Source organism: Dinoponera quadriceps, unplaced genomic scaffold, assembly GCF_001313825.1.
Source record: "Dinoponera quadriceps isolate SergipeBrazil2010 unplaced genomic scaffold, ASM131382v1 scaffold192, whole genome shotgun sequence".
In the NCBI taxonomy this organism is placed as follows: domain Eukaryota; kingdom Metazoa; phylum Arthropoda; class Insecta; order Hymenoptera; family Formicidae; genus Dinoponera; species Dinoponera quadriceps.
The window spans coordinates 1468314-1483843 of record NW_014554324.1 but is presented as its reverse complement, the minus strand read 5'-3'; the positions used below and the strand labels follow the sequence as shown (position 1 = coordinate 1483843).

Here is a 15530-nt window from a genome sequence, read left to right as displayed (position 1 = left end):
AATATAAATTTAATACAATATTGTTTATATACATCATCAAAATAATGTATATTTCTAATTATTATGCATATTAAACCTCTGTGAAAATAAGGACTAAATGAGAAAGTTTACAATATATTTTATACAAGCAAGAAAATGTATAAACAAGAGATACTTGTGGTATATCAATGTGCATTATATAAAATATCATCTTTCTGTTATTGGCTAGGTATATTTACAGAATGTGTAAGTTAAACTGTATAAAATATATTGTAAACTTTCTCATTTAATCCTTATTTTCACAGAGGTTTAATATGCATAATAATTAAAAATATACATTATATATTGCTCTATATATATACATATGTGTGTGTGTGTGTGTGTGTGTGTGTGTATGTGTAATCACAGATAGAAATCCATTTCATCATTATCTTAAGTACATTCCATAGAAATTCCAAACTGTAAAATTAAGAAGAAAATATATCAGTTGAAGGGCCATAATCAATATTCGCTATATAATGGCTTTGTTTATACCGATCATTTAACATCTGTATAGCAACCATTAATTTTCCAATGTTTTTTTTTTAATTATCTTAATCTTGACGATATGTGTAAACAATGATGTATTCAATTGGTATAACGTCTTTTTATGTTTACATGCATCGTCGATATTAAGATATAATTTAATAGAAAGTTACTATTTTTTTTACATTTGACGTGCGTTACTATTTTTTACTATTCAATACGTATATCAAATGGTCGGTGAAAAACTAGCATAATAGTTTCAAAACTTACGTGATTTTGGATATACTCTTTCCTCCGCTGATTCTGGGTAATTTGGCAAATGTAATGTTTGTAATCTATGTAACCGTCTGGTTTCTCGTCATACGGTGAAGGCACGAATATTCCAAATATTTCTGATAACATAAATGGTTTTAACCATACAGCCAGTGGTGAGAAGCCAAACTTATAATATCCGTTACGATGATAAAACAGTAATCCATCTAAAGAATATTGCTCGCCAATTTGTTCTAAAGTCGAGCCTAGATCTACGTCGCAATTAACTTGTGGTAGAGGTAATATACGATATTTATTTATTTCGTTTTCTGTCCTTAACTCTTCTATATCACGTAGATGAGAGTTCACGAAGAATCGCCTACATTCGGCCTAAAATAAACAAGGTAGAATAGTTCATTGAATTTGTTGGCAACAATATTAAATATCTTAATTATAATATAGGCTTCTCTAGAATGTAAATGCGATTATATGTTACCTCGCAAAGCATAGTTGGAACGCTGGCCCATGCTAACACATCTATTACGTAATATGTCTGCTGACTTTTCACCCAAATACAATCTATAATGGTATACTTTGACCTGTGAGTTTTAGCGTTTCCACCTGGAAGTGCTGAATGAAAGATACTGAGACGCTGTCCTTTTTTAGCATATGCCACTGTTTTGCCCTGATTTGAACCAATATTATTTTATACATAAAAATTTGTTGAATAANATATATATATATATATATATATTATTGGCAAAACAAATTATGGATTTGCATTGATTATACATAGGTCGGTATAATAGCCTTAACAATGCAATAAAATTATTGGAATATTCTAATCGTACGCATCATTAATTTATTACTTATATATTATTCAAAAAAGCAAAAATAATGCGTCAAAGCAGTTCTCTGTAAGTGGTGCTCTGATAACTTTACAATAATGTTTAGACGTATACAAATATATATATAGGATTACATTAGAAAATATTAATAACGTAATTATACAACGTGTTAAGGCTATTATATCGATCTGCATACGTACATCAGGCCTCACATGCCTTAACTATAAGACAAAAAAACAGATTTCTCTAGTAACAGAAAATGAGAGTTGAACAAAGATTAGTAAACCGCCTGAATGTGTCACGATCGGTCGCAAAATTTAGTTTGACTTCGCTTGTAATTTTTACCTGCTGTATTCTTAAGTTTGTTTGTAATTAAACGTCCCTTTAATGTCTAAACGTTCTTTTGTCAAACCGTGAGTGCGAAAGAAAACATATATGAATGTCAAGAATGTTGCAGAATCACGATATTAAATGTGGGAATAGGAGGAAGTGCAACAATATAAAGTCATACTTACTTGGCTCGCTACTAATACTATTCGTCTTCCTATTGGACATGGAATCATAATCCATTCATCTATCAACTTTTCTGGTACATCTAACATCCATTCTGATAACATCACTCGTGAATATCTCCTTCGCATGGATTTTTTACAATCAAAAAGGAAATTTTCTTCTAATATACCACGCGCAGCATTAACTGTATCATCTCTAGACCTATAAGTATATTAAAGACTGATATATCATATTCTTATGAAATATCTTTATGAACTATCTTAACTGCTTTATTAAATCTAATAACTTGATTAAGTCTATAATAGTCCAATTAAGTTTATTTATAATTTCAATATATTGATATTACCACAAATATTTATCATATTAAATCATACGATTCTACTTTAAAAAATTACAATAATTGTCACACAGATCTATCACACACATTGTATATGAGATTACATATATCTATATTAAATTCTTCCTACGTAAATATATGCATTATACTTACTTCTTCTGACGTTCTAACAAGATTCGACGTCTTTCATCTTGAGGTGATTCATAATCATATTCTAATTTGTAATCATATTTCTTAACTGGAGCTTTATAAGACAACTTGCGAATTTCCATTTTCTCTTGGTGTTTATTTTTAATTTCTTGTTCCTCCATTGTTACTTGATATTTTTCATCCTCCATTAGTTCACATTCTTCATCTTTCCCTATTACTTCACAGTTTTCATCATCCATTATTATTTCGTATTTTTCATCCTTCAACGTCATTACATTATTACATATTTCCTCCTCCATTGTTATTTTCACACTGTATGAAACAAACATATAAAGCAATGAAAAAATAATAATAAAAGTATTATATGTATAGAAATTATTATATATTACTGGACAGAATTGACAGGCAAGAATAGAGTCGAGGTAAAAATGTATAAATAATAGAATAAGTGCGCAATAACCCAAAGAATATGAAGATATCTTAAGATGTTCTTAAGATGTCTTTGAGATAATAGTATGTCTCTAAATTGTCTTGAAAATATCTTTTAAACATGTGTATTGTACGGATAGCATTTCAAATTTTGGAGAGATAATTAGGAAAACCTTATTTAATTCATTTTTGTTCAGAATTTCTTTTATCTGCTACCAATGGAATAGAATATACACAAAATGTCGCACATATAACAAAACTACTTGTTAACAAAATACAAACGACAAAAATCAAATTATTGTTTATAACAATCTAAATACATGTAAATACAATATACAGCAGATATTGCAATGTCTTGAACAAATTTGCCAAATCCCCAATATCCTATAAATGTTAATACACTACTAATATTCTGCTAACCTTTTTTTAACATGAATTGTTATTAAATTATGTGATTTTTACTTACCTTTTAATAGTTTACTTGATTTTTTATGCCCGATTTATAAATAAAGTTGGAAAAAATTGTTTAGTCCTTTCACTGTTAACACTGCTTCCTTTAAGCTATTCGTTCGCAGATAAACGTGCATCGAAACAACTGTCGACATCAACAAAAACTAACGCGTAGTAGACGCTTGTGGCTTCGACACACAACACATTCTGATTTTATTATCAGTATTGAAAATCTATAGTGTACGCTAGGAATGAGTAGGGATAGGCAAAATCATTGATGTTTTTTCAAACATCGATGTTCGCCCATTGAGAATGCGTCGTACTGGTTTGTCGGATGTGCCGATTGGTTGTGGGATAGAGAATCTCTTCTAGAGTCTAACATTTTCTCTAGATGTAATACCATTGTTATGGCTTCTGCCCACAGGACGCGACAGCGCTTGCCGCACGGCGGAAGTTCACACGATAGCCAATAAACTTCTAGTTCTTGCCGAATAACGGTACGTTGATTGGTTATCGTGCGAACTTCCGTCCCGCGGCAAGCGTTGCCGTGTCTTGTTGGCAAAAGCCATTAGTTGAACGATACCGAGTGATTTAACAAACTAAGATGGTGATGGAGATGTGCCTTAAGGACGTTCGAAGCCAAAACTCTTTAGGTGCATTTCCAAAAATGGATGATAATATACCAATCAAAACGCAGTATTTCCATTCATCAAACGGTCCGATACGAAAACAAGCTGTGTATTTCTTAAACCAGCAATCGTGTATTGCTGGTTTAAGAAACTGAGAAACAGAACGAGTTTGCTGCTTACGGTCGTTGTGTACAGCGAATTGGTGCATTAGAAGTAAAACGCTTTATTCGTTTAATTAGTGAAATTGCAGCTTTACTTTAAGAGGTACTCAGTAATATTCGCGGAGCTTTCTTTACTGAACGCAGTCAATATCGACTTTCCTCTTTTTCATATCTTGTGAAAAAGAAACTTTAATCGGGGGCCGTTCAAACTAACTTTGCTTGTTCCATTTTTCAGACGTTTCTTAATTATTAATTATTGTTCATTATTATCAGTAATTAATTATATTGTTAATAATTAATTATATTGTTAATTATTAATCGCTGTTATTAGTGATCGTTTGTGATAACCAATTGCCTAAATAGCCACATGTGCAAACAGAATTTCGAGCAGAACCCGCTACAAATTTTTGGTGGCAAAAAGACAGAAAGGCAACAAATCTAACACAGGTTTTGTTCTATCACATTATATGCCAAACAGCTGTCAGAAACGCGACAGAGCCTTTTACCAATCTGACGGCAGATTGATGACAAAAACGAGGCGAGCCGGTTGATATTGAAGGCGCGAAAAAAACCATAAAACATAAAACCAGTTAGATAACTTTATATCAAATTCAATCATCTATATTACCACATTAATACATAAGAAAGGCTATTAAACACAATATCAAGTTACATTGATGTAGCACTTTGACAATGAAATAATGTATATTCTATTAAGTGATATGATAATATTATTATTATTAAGTATACAAAACATACACGTCTAAGTCCATATCTTGTTAAACTGATTTTGCAGACCATAAGTTCCCTATCTCAAAATATTCAGTATTCTCTATTTCCTGTTTAAATTTTGCAAGCTTATTCAGAATCATATGTATGCTTTTTTATTTAAATAATTGCATCATATATAACAGCCTTGAGCAGTAATCTGGTATACTACAGGTGATCAAAGGCTTGTATGTGATGCTAAAATATAAATGCGGCTCAATGACAGGTAAAACAGGTGGAGGAGATACACAAAGGGCTATTTTATGTATAAGTATTCCCTTCAACTGTCTCACGATAGAGCTGCATTTGCATTCTGACATCACTACCTGTATACAACACTACATCTATTCCTTTATGTTTGTTTTCTATTCCTGAACTATAGTACATATGTAACATGAACTAATGTTGAAAAGTATTAGAATAAAAAGTAAAATATCTCGATGAGTATTAACTTTTTGATAATCTTAGTGTTTTTGTCATGCAAAATAAATAGAGGAATCGATTTATGTTAAAGAAGTTATACAATTCCGTTAAAAAATAACTTTAACTGCAGTAAAACAGCTAGGGGAACAAAAAAGTCCTTTCATCTTTTTTCTATCGAATTTTGCAACAAAAGAATTTATTGTTTAGTAGTTTACGAATGATTAATTTTTCTATCGGATATTAGCAGTGTTCTATGAAATTTATTCAAGGAAAAATATTTCAGTTTCTTTGCTGCTATTATATATAAGCTTTGCTGTAATGAAAGTGTTCAAGTTATTCACTCAACTACAAAGTATAAATAAAAATTGAATACAAATAATACATTATTTTAGTAAAAACACGATAAATATGCATAATCTGACATAATTTTAATAGAAATTGAAACATGTTTCAGTTAACAAAAAATACTATATACAACTTATATTAGGTATATCTTATTTTAAGTATATCTTATCAATAGCTAATTTGGTATTAACAGAAATATTATATTTCAGATGTCTCATTACGGAGATAAAGGGGATTATGATCCGTCTAAACCATCAACTAGTGGATATCATAGGAGAGGGCCACGTGGCTCAACTTCTAGAACACCTTATTCAAGGCCTCAAGAATCAGTAAGTCTATGACCGGTATTCATAGTCAGATTTTATATCTAAGACTATTTCAAGTTCATCTTCAGATACTTCATAAGCAATGAAATGATCTATACAGTATTTGAAGATAAATTTAAGACAATCTTATATATAAAATTTGAATATGAATGCCGGTTTATGAGATCTTTCAAGATGTTAGTTACTTGTGCGAATGTAAGAAAACTCCAACATACTCTTTTATTTTACATATCAGAAATATCAATTAGTCCTTTCTTATGTATTCTTTTCAGAATCTTTATTTTTTTTTTATTGCATCAGTATCTTTTCTCCTCTCAATATCTTCCTATAGTTCATATTCCTCATATCTATTCTGTCATAATTTTTCTTTAACATTTCAAATCTTATTATTTCTTCTCTGAAATATCCTGTATATTTTAAGTTATATGTTTTCTTCAAATATTTTGTAATTGGACGATTTTTTCTTTGTGAACAGAGAGAATATCCATCAGGAAAAGTAAAGGTAAGGTTTTGTGATATTTAATGTTACATTGTCCTAATATTAAATATTCGTATAGAAAAACATGCACACGTGTACATAACAAAGAACATTTTATTATAATAGAAAGTCACACAAGACCCTGAGTATGCTACTGAGTATGCTACTGATCCAAGTTCATCATCTAGACATTCAGAACAACATGGTGCTGAACAGATGGCGGTGGTTCCTGCTGGTAAATAGTTCTAATCACTTGATATTTTATATTGTATCAGATTTTTTTTTTAATTGTATCTAAACATAATTATTTTTAACAGGTGGAAGTGGAGGTAATAGATCAAGACAACATGGTGGACGTCTGCCTTTAGAACATATTTTTGTCACCAAACCAAGTAATTTAGTATCTAAAAAAGGTCAGTATAAATCGTGATTTTTAACACCATACTTGGATATATTTCACCCGTGCTGTTATTGAAATGCCCACCGTTTTTATATAATAAAAGGTAAGGGATCAGAATTGGAGGAGGAAAAAAAACTTCTGTTTTCTCTCTATAGCCGATATTTATAGTCAGATCTTATATAAAAGACCGTTTTATCTTTAGATGCTGTACGGCTCATTTCATTGGCTACGAAGCATCTGTAGATGAATTTAAGACAGTCTTAAATTTAATGGCCTTTGAATGTAACAAATTTTTAGTCATAACTGTAAACCACGTCAGTGCTTTTTTCAGTACGTTATATAGTTCAATGGTTAAATCGTTTCTGATGTCATCAGACTTCTGATAACTGTAGCAAAAGTAACTGCAGAAGGCAGTAGAAGCCTTGATTACTTCAATTAATTTCCAGGAACGTCGGGACAACAAATAATGCTGCAAACAAATTACTTCACTTTGGAAAGCTTACCTAATCGTCATCTTTACAAGTATCACGTAGATTTTGAACCGGCAGAAGAACGCACTGCAGTTCGTAAAGCTATGTTGAGAGCTTACGAAGGAAGAATCGGGAAACATCTCTACGATGGAACTGTTTTGTACACGGCCGCTTACGAACCAGATGTAAGTCTATTGCAATAAATTCTCCTTTGTTCTATGTATATGCAGAGTGAATCAGAATGGTTGAAGATTTTTACTATAAGACAAATTAATGAGCACTTTTGTATATGAATAATCACCAATTTCAGGGATTGGAGCTGCACGTCTAATAGTTCCTGCACGCAGAACGCGGGAACGCCTATCGCCCGGCAAGAAACGACGCGGTAGCCAATCAACATGCTGTTTTTCCACGAAAACTAAAAGCTGATTGGCTGTTACGTCGCTTCTTGCCGCGCGGCAAGCATTTCCGCATTCTGTGTGTAAAAGGCATGTAGCTGGTCATTGCATAGATATGCATGCGAACTGCTAGCTCAAGCGCGAAATACAGACACGTGAGAAACTAGAGTCAGATTATATTGAATTGTACGACTAAAGCAATGTTTGCTAATATATCGCATTTAGATCGACAGTTTGCATAGTAGATCTAATTTCCATTTGTACGCCACTACGTCGATTAGACGTGCAATCAGTAATCTATCTCGCAAAGTAAAAAGCTACTTTAACCATTCCGATTCACTCTGTATAAGTGCAGTTTGTTAATGAGCACTTTTGTACATGAATATTCGCCAATGTCAGGGATTGGAACTGATAGCAGTTAGACGAGATGATGATATACAGATCAAAATAAGCGTACGTTTAGTAGGAGAAGTGTTGCGAGACGATCCGACTTATATTCAAATTTTTAATATAATAATGAGAAAATGCTTTGAACATTTGGACTTGAAACTCATAGGACGCAACTATTACGATGGAGGTAATAAAGTAAGTAGAAGTTTGTACGAATATGATTATATTTTACTGCTTGTGTGTCTGTTTAAAAAGGAGCGATTCCTATATTAATCATTCGACCGTAGATTAGAATACACGAACACAAATTGGACTTATGGCCTGGTTATATTACATCTATCCGACAACACGAATACAATATTCTAATGTGTTGCCAAGTGTCACATAAAATAATGCGGCAGCAATCATTGTTAGATATACTAATGGATTGTTACAGTCGCAACAGGCAAGATTTTAAGGTAAAATTAATATTCATACCCGTTTATACTTCATTTGTTTTTGGGCGAAACTTAACAAGACGTGTGCCATTTTAGAACGAGTTCTCTAAAGATGTTATTGGGATAATCGCACTTACGGCCTATAATAATAACACATACCGCATTGACGATATCGATTGGGAAATAAATCCTTTATCGAAGTTCACTTCCCAAAAAACGGGGGAATCGATATCTTATCAAGAATATTACTGGCAGAGATATCGGATCAAGTTAAACGATATGACTCAACCAATGTTGGTAACGAAAAGTAAACCAAAGGATCGAAGGGCGGACAAAGGGGAAAACATTTATCTAGTCCCTGAATTGTGTCATGCTACAGGTACGTTGTGTCGATACGTTAAGATATGCCAATTGTAATCGATGTATACATTTTCCTGCTTATAAATATCAAGACTTCTATTTTGTAGGATTTACCGATAGTATGAAGGAAAATTTCCGTCTCACGAAAGCAGTGTCTGTGTATACTCGTATCAATCCTGAAACCCGGATTTCAAAATTATTAACTTTCAGTAAAAGACTTCGGAAAGAACCGAAAGCCGTGGAAGAATTTAACAAGTGGAATATGAAATTAGGGGCAAATTTAGTCGAAGCCCCTGGTCGTGTATTACCTGCAGAGCAACTTCTATTTGATAAGAATGTAGTTATTAGTAGCGGGCAAGGAGATTGGTCGAGAAACATGCAAAAGGCGCCATTATTAATCAACAAGGAATTGAAAAACTGGATATTGATTGGCTGCGAACGAGAAAGACAAAATATAGAGGTATATAAATAAATTTTGTTGAGTGTGTTAAATTTAAGGTACAACATGTATTAGTCCTTTCGTGCCTGACTTTTTATAGAAATATTTAGCATATAATTCACGTCTTATCAAAGGTTTTAAGGTCGCTGATTATGAATCTATAGTCAACATTTCAAAATTCAAAATGACAGACCAAGATGTAAAATATTTTCTTAATGAAACTCAAATTCTCCGGGGATTTTTGGAATCACTGCTTTAAAATATCAGTTGTTTCCATAGGTACACCAATTGTTTTCAAAGCTACTTCTCATCAGTTGTTTTCATGATTGGTATTTATTAGTAGTTCGATTAGTAATTCAGTTCACCAGTTGGCGAAATAGCCATGTATAAACGGAAGTAGACGGCGATTTAATATTTTGAATTTGAAAATTTCAACTTGAGATTCATAATCAGCGATTCGAAAAACTGAAAATGAGTTTCACTCAAGTCCAACAAAATTTAACACTTTGGTCTTCTATATTAGACTCGCTATTTTAAATTTATACATATCAACTTACATGTGAATATAACAAAATTTTGCATTTAGGTCCGTGACATTGAATACTTCATTTTGAAATTAAGTAGCGATTTTTTTCATATAGCCCTCACGTTGATCTTCAAAATGAACCCAGAAAGAACTCGTTATCTTCATTTTTGTGGAAGATATACAGGGTAACTGAAAAGTATCGGACATTGAAAAGAATATTGAATAAAAATGGGGATTTCCATAAACAAATTTTTAAGTTGACTTTTAAAGCTCCTCCATACTTGCGCTTAAGGTCAAGTGGACATCGCCGTTTGATGCATTTGTCGAAACCTTACATCTTTTGTACGGAACATTTTTTTCTCAAATGTCTCCTTTTCCAGATATTTCACCGGCCCGATACTTATTAGTCATCCTGTATGTATTTCTTACTTTTGCTATATTTTACGAGTGTTTGATCAAGTATGCAAATCAAGAAGTGGAACTCACAAGGGCGTTGATTTTTTTTTTTAAGTCCAAACCTTCATCTGTGATTTTTTTTATGAGTCCAGAAAGAAATCGCTATCTTTAGTTTTGCGGAATGAATTTTTGAAAGATCGGGATATATATGTCCCATTAGGCACGAAAGAGTTAAGATACAAAAGTGTTGATATATTTCTTGATACGAAAATTTTCACGTTAACGATGTTATTTTCCAGCATTTTCTAAGTATGTTACTTAAAGTATCCCGAGAAGTATCATTTCGTATTTATCAGCCACGGATACATTGGATACGTGATGATAAACCGAGCACATATACTGAGAATCTTGAATACATTCTCAGCAAATTTGTTCCTGATTTAGTTTTTTGTATAGTGAGTAATGCCCGTGCAGATCGGTACGGAGCTATTAAGAATAAATGTTGCATAGACAGACCTGTACCATCGCAGGTCTTATTGCAAAAGAACTTAGTTTCAAGAACTCTCGCGAGTATTGCTACAAAAGTGGCAATACAGATGAACTGCAAATTGGGCGGAGCCCCTTGGAATATAAAATTTCCATTGAGTGGGTTAATGAGTATCGGTTTTGATATATGTCACGATAAAGCCATCAAAGGCAGAAACTTTCGTAAGTATCTTGTAATACTCATTTGACGAGCATAATGTTGCAATATTCTAATAACCATACAATATCTACTTCACTTTTTTCTTTTGCTGCTTCTGAACATCTATACGAATGTTACACTGGATACACACACATATATAAGTTAACTTGCGTTAATTTATAATTACAGTGGCTATGGTGGCAACTGTTGATAAAACTATGACGAAATTCTACAGCTCTGTCACTCTTTATCACAATGAGGAGGAGCTGGCGGAACAAGTCTATACAGGAGTGTATAAGGCTGTGCAGTTTTATCGCAGGAATAATAAAGCTCTTCCAATGTATCTTATGATTTATCGCGACGGTGTCAGTGAAGGAGAAATATCGCAAGTTTACAAGAATGAAGTTGGAAATCTAAAGAAGAGGCTGGAAGAGCTGTACTATGGCCCTAATTTCAAGATGATATTTATTATTGTATCGAAAAGAAGTAACACGACGTTATTCTACAATAGGGGCAATCCACCAACAGGAACAGTCGTCGACGATGTGGTGACTAGTCCGTTCAAGTACGACTTTTTTCTCGTATCGCAAAGGGTTAGAGATGGTACAGTTTCGCCAACCTCGTATAATATATTATCGGATAACACCGGTCTAAATCCAGAAATGATACAAACAATTACTTTTAAATTAACTCATCTTTATTACAATTGTTCAAGTACTGTACGGGTACCGGCGACTTGCCATTATGCACAGAAGTTATCGTTCTTGGTAGGGCGCTTTCTTCATCGTCCTCCGGACTCACAGTTGCAAAATCAGCTGTATTTTTTGTAAATCTTCATTTATGGGCAATTTTTGGCGATCGCTCGGTACGTGTATCAAGGTTGATATTGGTAGAAGTGGAACTTATTCTGGTGCTACCACTGACGCTAAAATAGAATAGTTCATTTCTGTTTACGCGCGATTACAGTCCAATATTTCACTTATTACTGATCAGTATTTAAACTCGAAGTGCAGAAGCAATTGACTTAAAGCACGTTGCTTACGATTATGTTTCATTTTGACGCGTATTGTGGCTAATACCAGAGATTTGGAAAAAAATTACTTTGCTTTTTAGTAAGGTATAGCGTAGTATTAACCGAAGATACCAAAACGACTCTATCCATCTAATCTGAAGCCATCCAATCTTTAGCAGATGTTTAGTGATCATGATGTCGTCTCCATTTCTTCATTCATGCTGTTGTTCAAGATTTAGTGTAGCTTACTACTTGACTGTGCTTCTCCATCGGTCCCTCTCTTCTGTAGCTCTAATCGCTGTTTCTATACTTCTTCCAAGATCTTCAATGGAGTCAACTCAGCGCTTATCAACTACTTCATAGTTTCCTATACGTGTATCGGCCTGATGTTCGCTATCTCCATCCACTATCATTATCTTTATCTTGGCTGTGTTGATGCGTAATCCATGCATTCCACTATGTCTCTTAAGTAGAGCCAATAATTCTTCTTTATTATTTAGTCACCCCTTATTTAGGTGCGACCATTTCTAACAAGAAGTGCTCTTCTACAACATATCCCATATATCCCACCAAAACGATTAACCACGCCTTAACCATGTAATACCAAATGCGCGAAAATGGCTTGGTACATTTTGGTACAGTTTGGAGTACCAAATGATTGCCAAAAATCGCTTTATAATAATATTTTTTTACTCGATCTTTTACTCAGGTTACTAGGATAATCATTGCATGTGTTCACTAATTAGTTAACTAATTAGTTAGTTAACTAACGGCGGTACTTTGTAACTATTCTACTGCTTGTCGCCAAAGACTCACTTTTCTCAATGAAGCGGCCACCACATCATTAATCCTCCGTCGGCAATGTTGAATTTAGCATCTTCCATGGGCAATCTAGGTCGTTGAGGGAAATGCATGTTTGTGAAAGCTTGAATAACAAGTTTTTATAATTGTAGAAGTTGGACTGCATTTTACTTATTCTTTATATATTGAAATCGGAACAGAAATAACGGAAAAAACGGGATTTCAGTTAAAAATTCGTAACTTTCATATGAGTGAAAGAAAAATAAGCCTTTTAAGTTGTAGGACTTGAGGATATGTACTTAGGAAAAAAACAATGTAACAGTGTTGGCTTCAAAAAGTTGAATTAATTGAACACTTGAAAATTAAGATTTTTGTGAGAAAGAAAATAAAGTCCCATTCGAGAAAAAAAAATAAAATTATTTTTGTAGCACATTAATCATTAAATTCAATTGATTTTTATCAAAATTAGTGTGCATATGAAAAATATAAAAAATAAAAAGTAATACATAGTTATTTTATCAAGAAAACATGCAAAACAAAAGTTTACTTACAAAGAAAAATCTTTATATATTTATTAAAATCAATGAAAAAACATTATGTAAAATAGAGAAAAATATATTTTAAATGCATTTTTAAAGCAAAATCTTTTATGTATTCGTTAAAACTAGCGTCAAAAACATGTATAATACGAAAAATCCAAATTATTAATTTGCAAGAGTATTTACGTGGTCTGCAAAGTGGGTCGTTGAGGAACTAAATATATGTTTTATCCGTTCTTGTTCAAAAACGAATAATTGGATATTAACGTTTTCCCATATATCATCTCACTATAACTTTTTTTATAAGTTGAACGATTGAATATCGCCATATATCAGTTATTCTAGATTATTTACAATCTAATTATTAACCATCAAAGAATTGGTCGGGTCTTTATCGTCTCTCTTTACCGACGAAGGATTAAAATGAAAGGGTGTAGATCCTAAGCAGATTTTAAAGTTCTTGAAAAGTTTGAATCTGCAAAATATTTGAGAAAACACTAGGTTACAATAGATCTAATTAGAATGCAGTGATGGTTTGCCATGTCGTCTTATACTCTCAATTTTTTTTCTCTTTAATGGTATTAATAGTTAATTAACTAGTTAGAAGCACATTTTAACACGTTGAGCGCCCAGCGTAAATTAAATATGTTTCCTGCGGAACCCAAATTCGCGGTTCGCCAGCGAATAAAGCCTATGGTCGGTCCAACAAGGTCAATCAGGAAATGTAAATATAACTTTCGCATACGAATTACGTCGCGTTGTGTGCATACATTTGTTTACATCTACTGACCCGTCATTCTCAAACGTCACAACTTTGCCTAAATTGCTTCGAAGCATATCATAAAAAACAACTGTAATGTTATATATCTTTTTGACGTATAAATTTTCCTTAACCACTTGCATACATTTTATATATCGTTACTATTAAATATATTTGTTACCATGAAAAATTCTTGCAAATTATTTGTGAAATCCTGCTAATGGATGACGTGGCGCTCAATGTGTTAAAGAAGTTGCAAAACTCAATGTTATATTTTCAATGACGCACATTAACACTTTCACAACCGCTGACACCAATGTGATGTCATGGGCAGGCCAGTCGTTGTATGCCGGTGACACTCATGTGGTGTCATTGGTAGGCCAGTCGTTATTTGCCGGTGACACTCACGTGGTACCATTGATAGGCCAGTCGCTATTTGCCGGTGACTCCCACGTGGTACCAGTGGCAAGCCACTTGCAAAACTTTTCTTAGCACGTCATAATAATGTTAATTGTTTCATGAATTTACGTAAAGTTTTTTCTTCCAAAATATTGCTGGCCACTGGCGACGTTTCACTGCGCTAACATGCGGTTGTGAAAGTGTTAAAAGAGACTATAAATTTAGTATTTATCAAGTAAAATTACATCTTTACACATTTATTTCACTATTTAAATAATAAATATTAATTTGAAACAAAGTTGAGATAAACATATTATATACGCAATATTACAAATATGAAAATATATTTTCCTTGTCTTATTAATTCATCATATTTATGCATCAGTTGATATAATGAAAAACGTACAAGTAATGCATAGATAATAAAAAATGGTATATAAGTGTTAAATATGTGCATATGCACATTATTTCAAGTGTTACTACAAATTATGAATTTTATATCGCTGTACTTTCAAAATGGTCAAGAATGATGAAATTTGCATATAATGTTTGTATATTAGTTTTTAACATGATTGTTAGTAGTTTAATAGTATAGTTTTTTTTTAATCAAAATCTTGTTTTTAGTTGAAAAGACATAAAAAGTAGAATAAAAATAGAAAGAAGTTAAAAATAGCACGTTAAGGTATTTCAAGGAATACGAGAAAGTATCAACTTTAGTTGCAAACATCTCAGCTTACGAATGACTAATTTTTTTATAATTGCATGAGCAGTTAGAAAATGCTTCAATGTATACGTAGTACAAGGTTTCATTGAATTCTTATCAAACTTATTTTATCTTATATCCGCTTTGATATATTAAAGTTAAATCACATGTGAACACATGACATGTATATAAAGTTTTATAA

General features: G+C 32.6%; 2 protein-coding genes across 5 annotated transcripts; one reads left to right on the top strand and one right to left on the bottom strand.

The window, feature by feature from the left end:
• Nucleotides 1–9: 9 nt before the first annotated feature.
• On the bottom strand, nt 10–3714 carry LOC106746497 (snurportin-1). Its single transcript, XM_014623151.1, has 6 exons — nt 3500–3714; nt 2608–2916; nt 2120–2318; nt 1253–1441; nt 775–1146; nt 10–438 (listed from the first exon to the last, which is right to left on the bottom strand). The coding sequence occupies exons 2-6, from the start codon at nt 2901–2903 to the stop codon at nt 412–414; spliced, it is 1083 nt and encodes a 360-aa protein (XP_014478637.1). The 5' UTR covers nt 2904–2916; nt 3500–3714; the 3' UTR covers nt 10–411.
• Nucleotides 3715–4208: 494 nt separating this feature from the next.
• LOC106746913 (protein aubergine-like) lies at nt 4209–12378 on the top strand. Of its 4 annotated transcripts, none has more exons than XM_014624067.1 (12): nt 4209–4325; nt 6019–6138; nt 6611–6637; nt 6740–6848; nt 6931–7026; nt 7460–7668; nt 8281–8466; nt 8559–8729; nt 8805–9087; nt 9176–9528; nt 10729–11137; nt 11304–12378. In XM_014624067.1, exons 2-12 carry the CDS (start codon nt 6019–6021, stop codon nt 11942–11944), a joined length of 2604 nt encoding a protein of 867 aa, XP_014479553.1. In that variant the 5' UTR covers nt 4209–4325; the 3' UTR covers nt 11945–12378. The 4 variants fall into 4 exon arrangements, with proteins under 4 accessions (XP_014479553.1, XP_014479547.1, XP_014479558.1 ...); XM_014624061.1 differs by having other exon boundaries at nt 4209–4376; XM_014624072.1 differs by lacking the exon at nt 4209–4325 and adding an exon at nt 4435–4720.
• Nucleotides 12379–15530: the final 3152 nt, after the last annotated feature.

Coding starts and splice junctions, on each gene's coding strand:
- LOC106746913 (XM_014624067.1), top strand. CDS start 6,019: ATGTCTCATTACGGAGATAAAGGGGATTATGATCCGTCTAAACCATCA. Junction 8,467..8,558: donor ATTACGATGGAGGTAATAAA/GTAAGTAGAAGT, acceptor ATTCGACCGTAG/ATTAGAATACACGAACACAA. Junction 11,138..11,303: donor CATCAAAGGCAGAAACTTTC/GTAAGTATCTTG, acceptor TTATAATTACAG/TGGCTATGGTGGCAACTGTT.
- LOC106746497 (XM_014623151.1), bottom strand. CDS start 2,903: ATGGAGGAGGAAATATGTAATAATGTAATGACGTTGAAGGATGAAAAA. Junction 1,442..2,119: donor TAGTATTAGTAGCGAGCCAA/GTAAGTATGACT, acceptor GGTTCAAATCAG/GGCAAAACAGTGGCATATGC. Junction 439..774: donor AAGAGTATATCCAAAATCAC/GTAAGTTTTGAA, acceptor TTAATTTTACAG/TTTGGAATTTCTATGGAATG.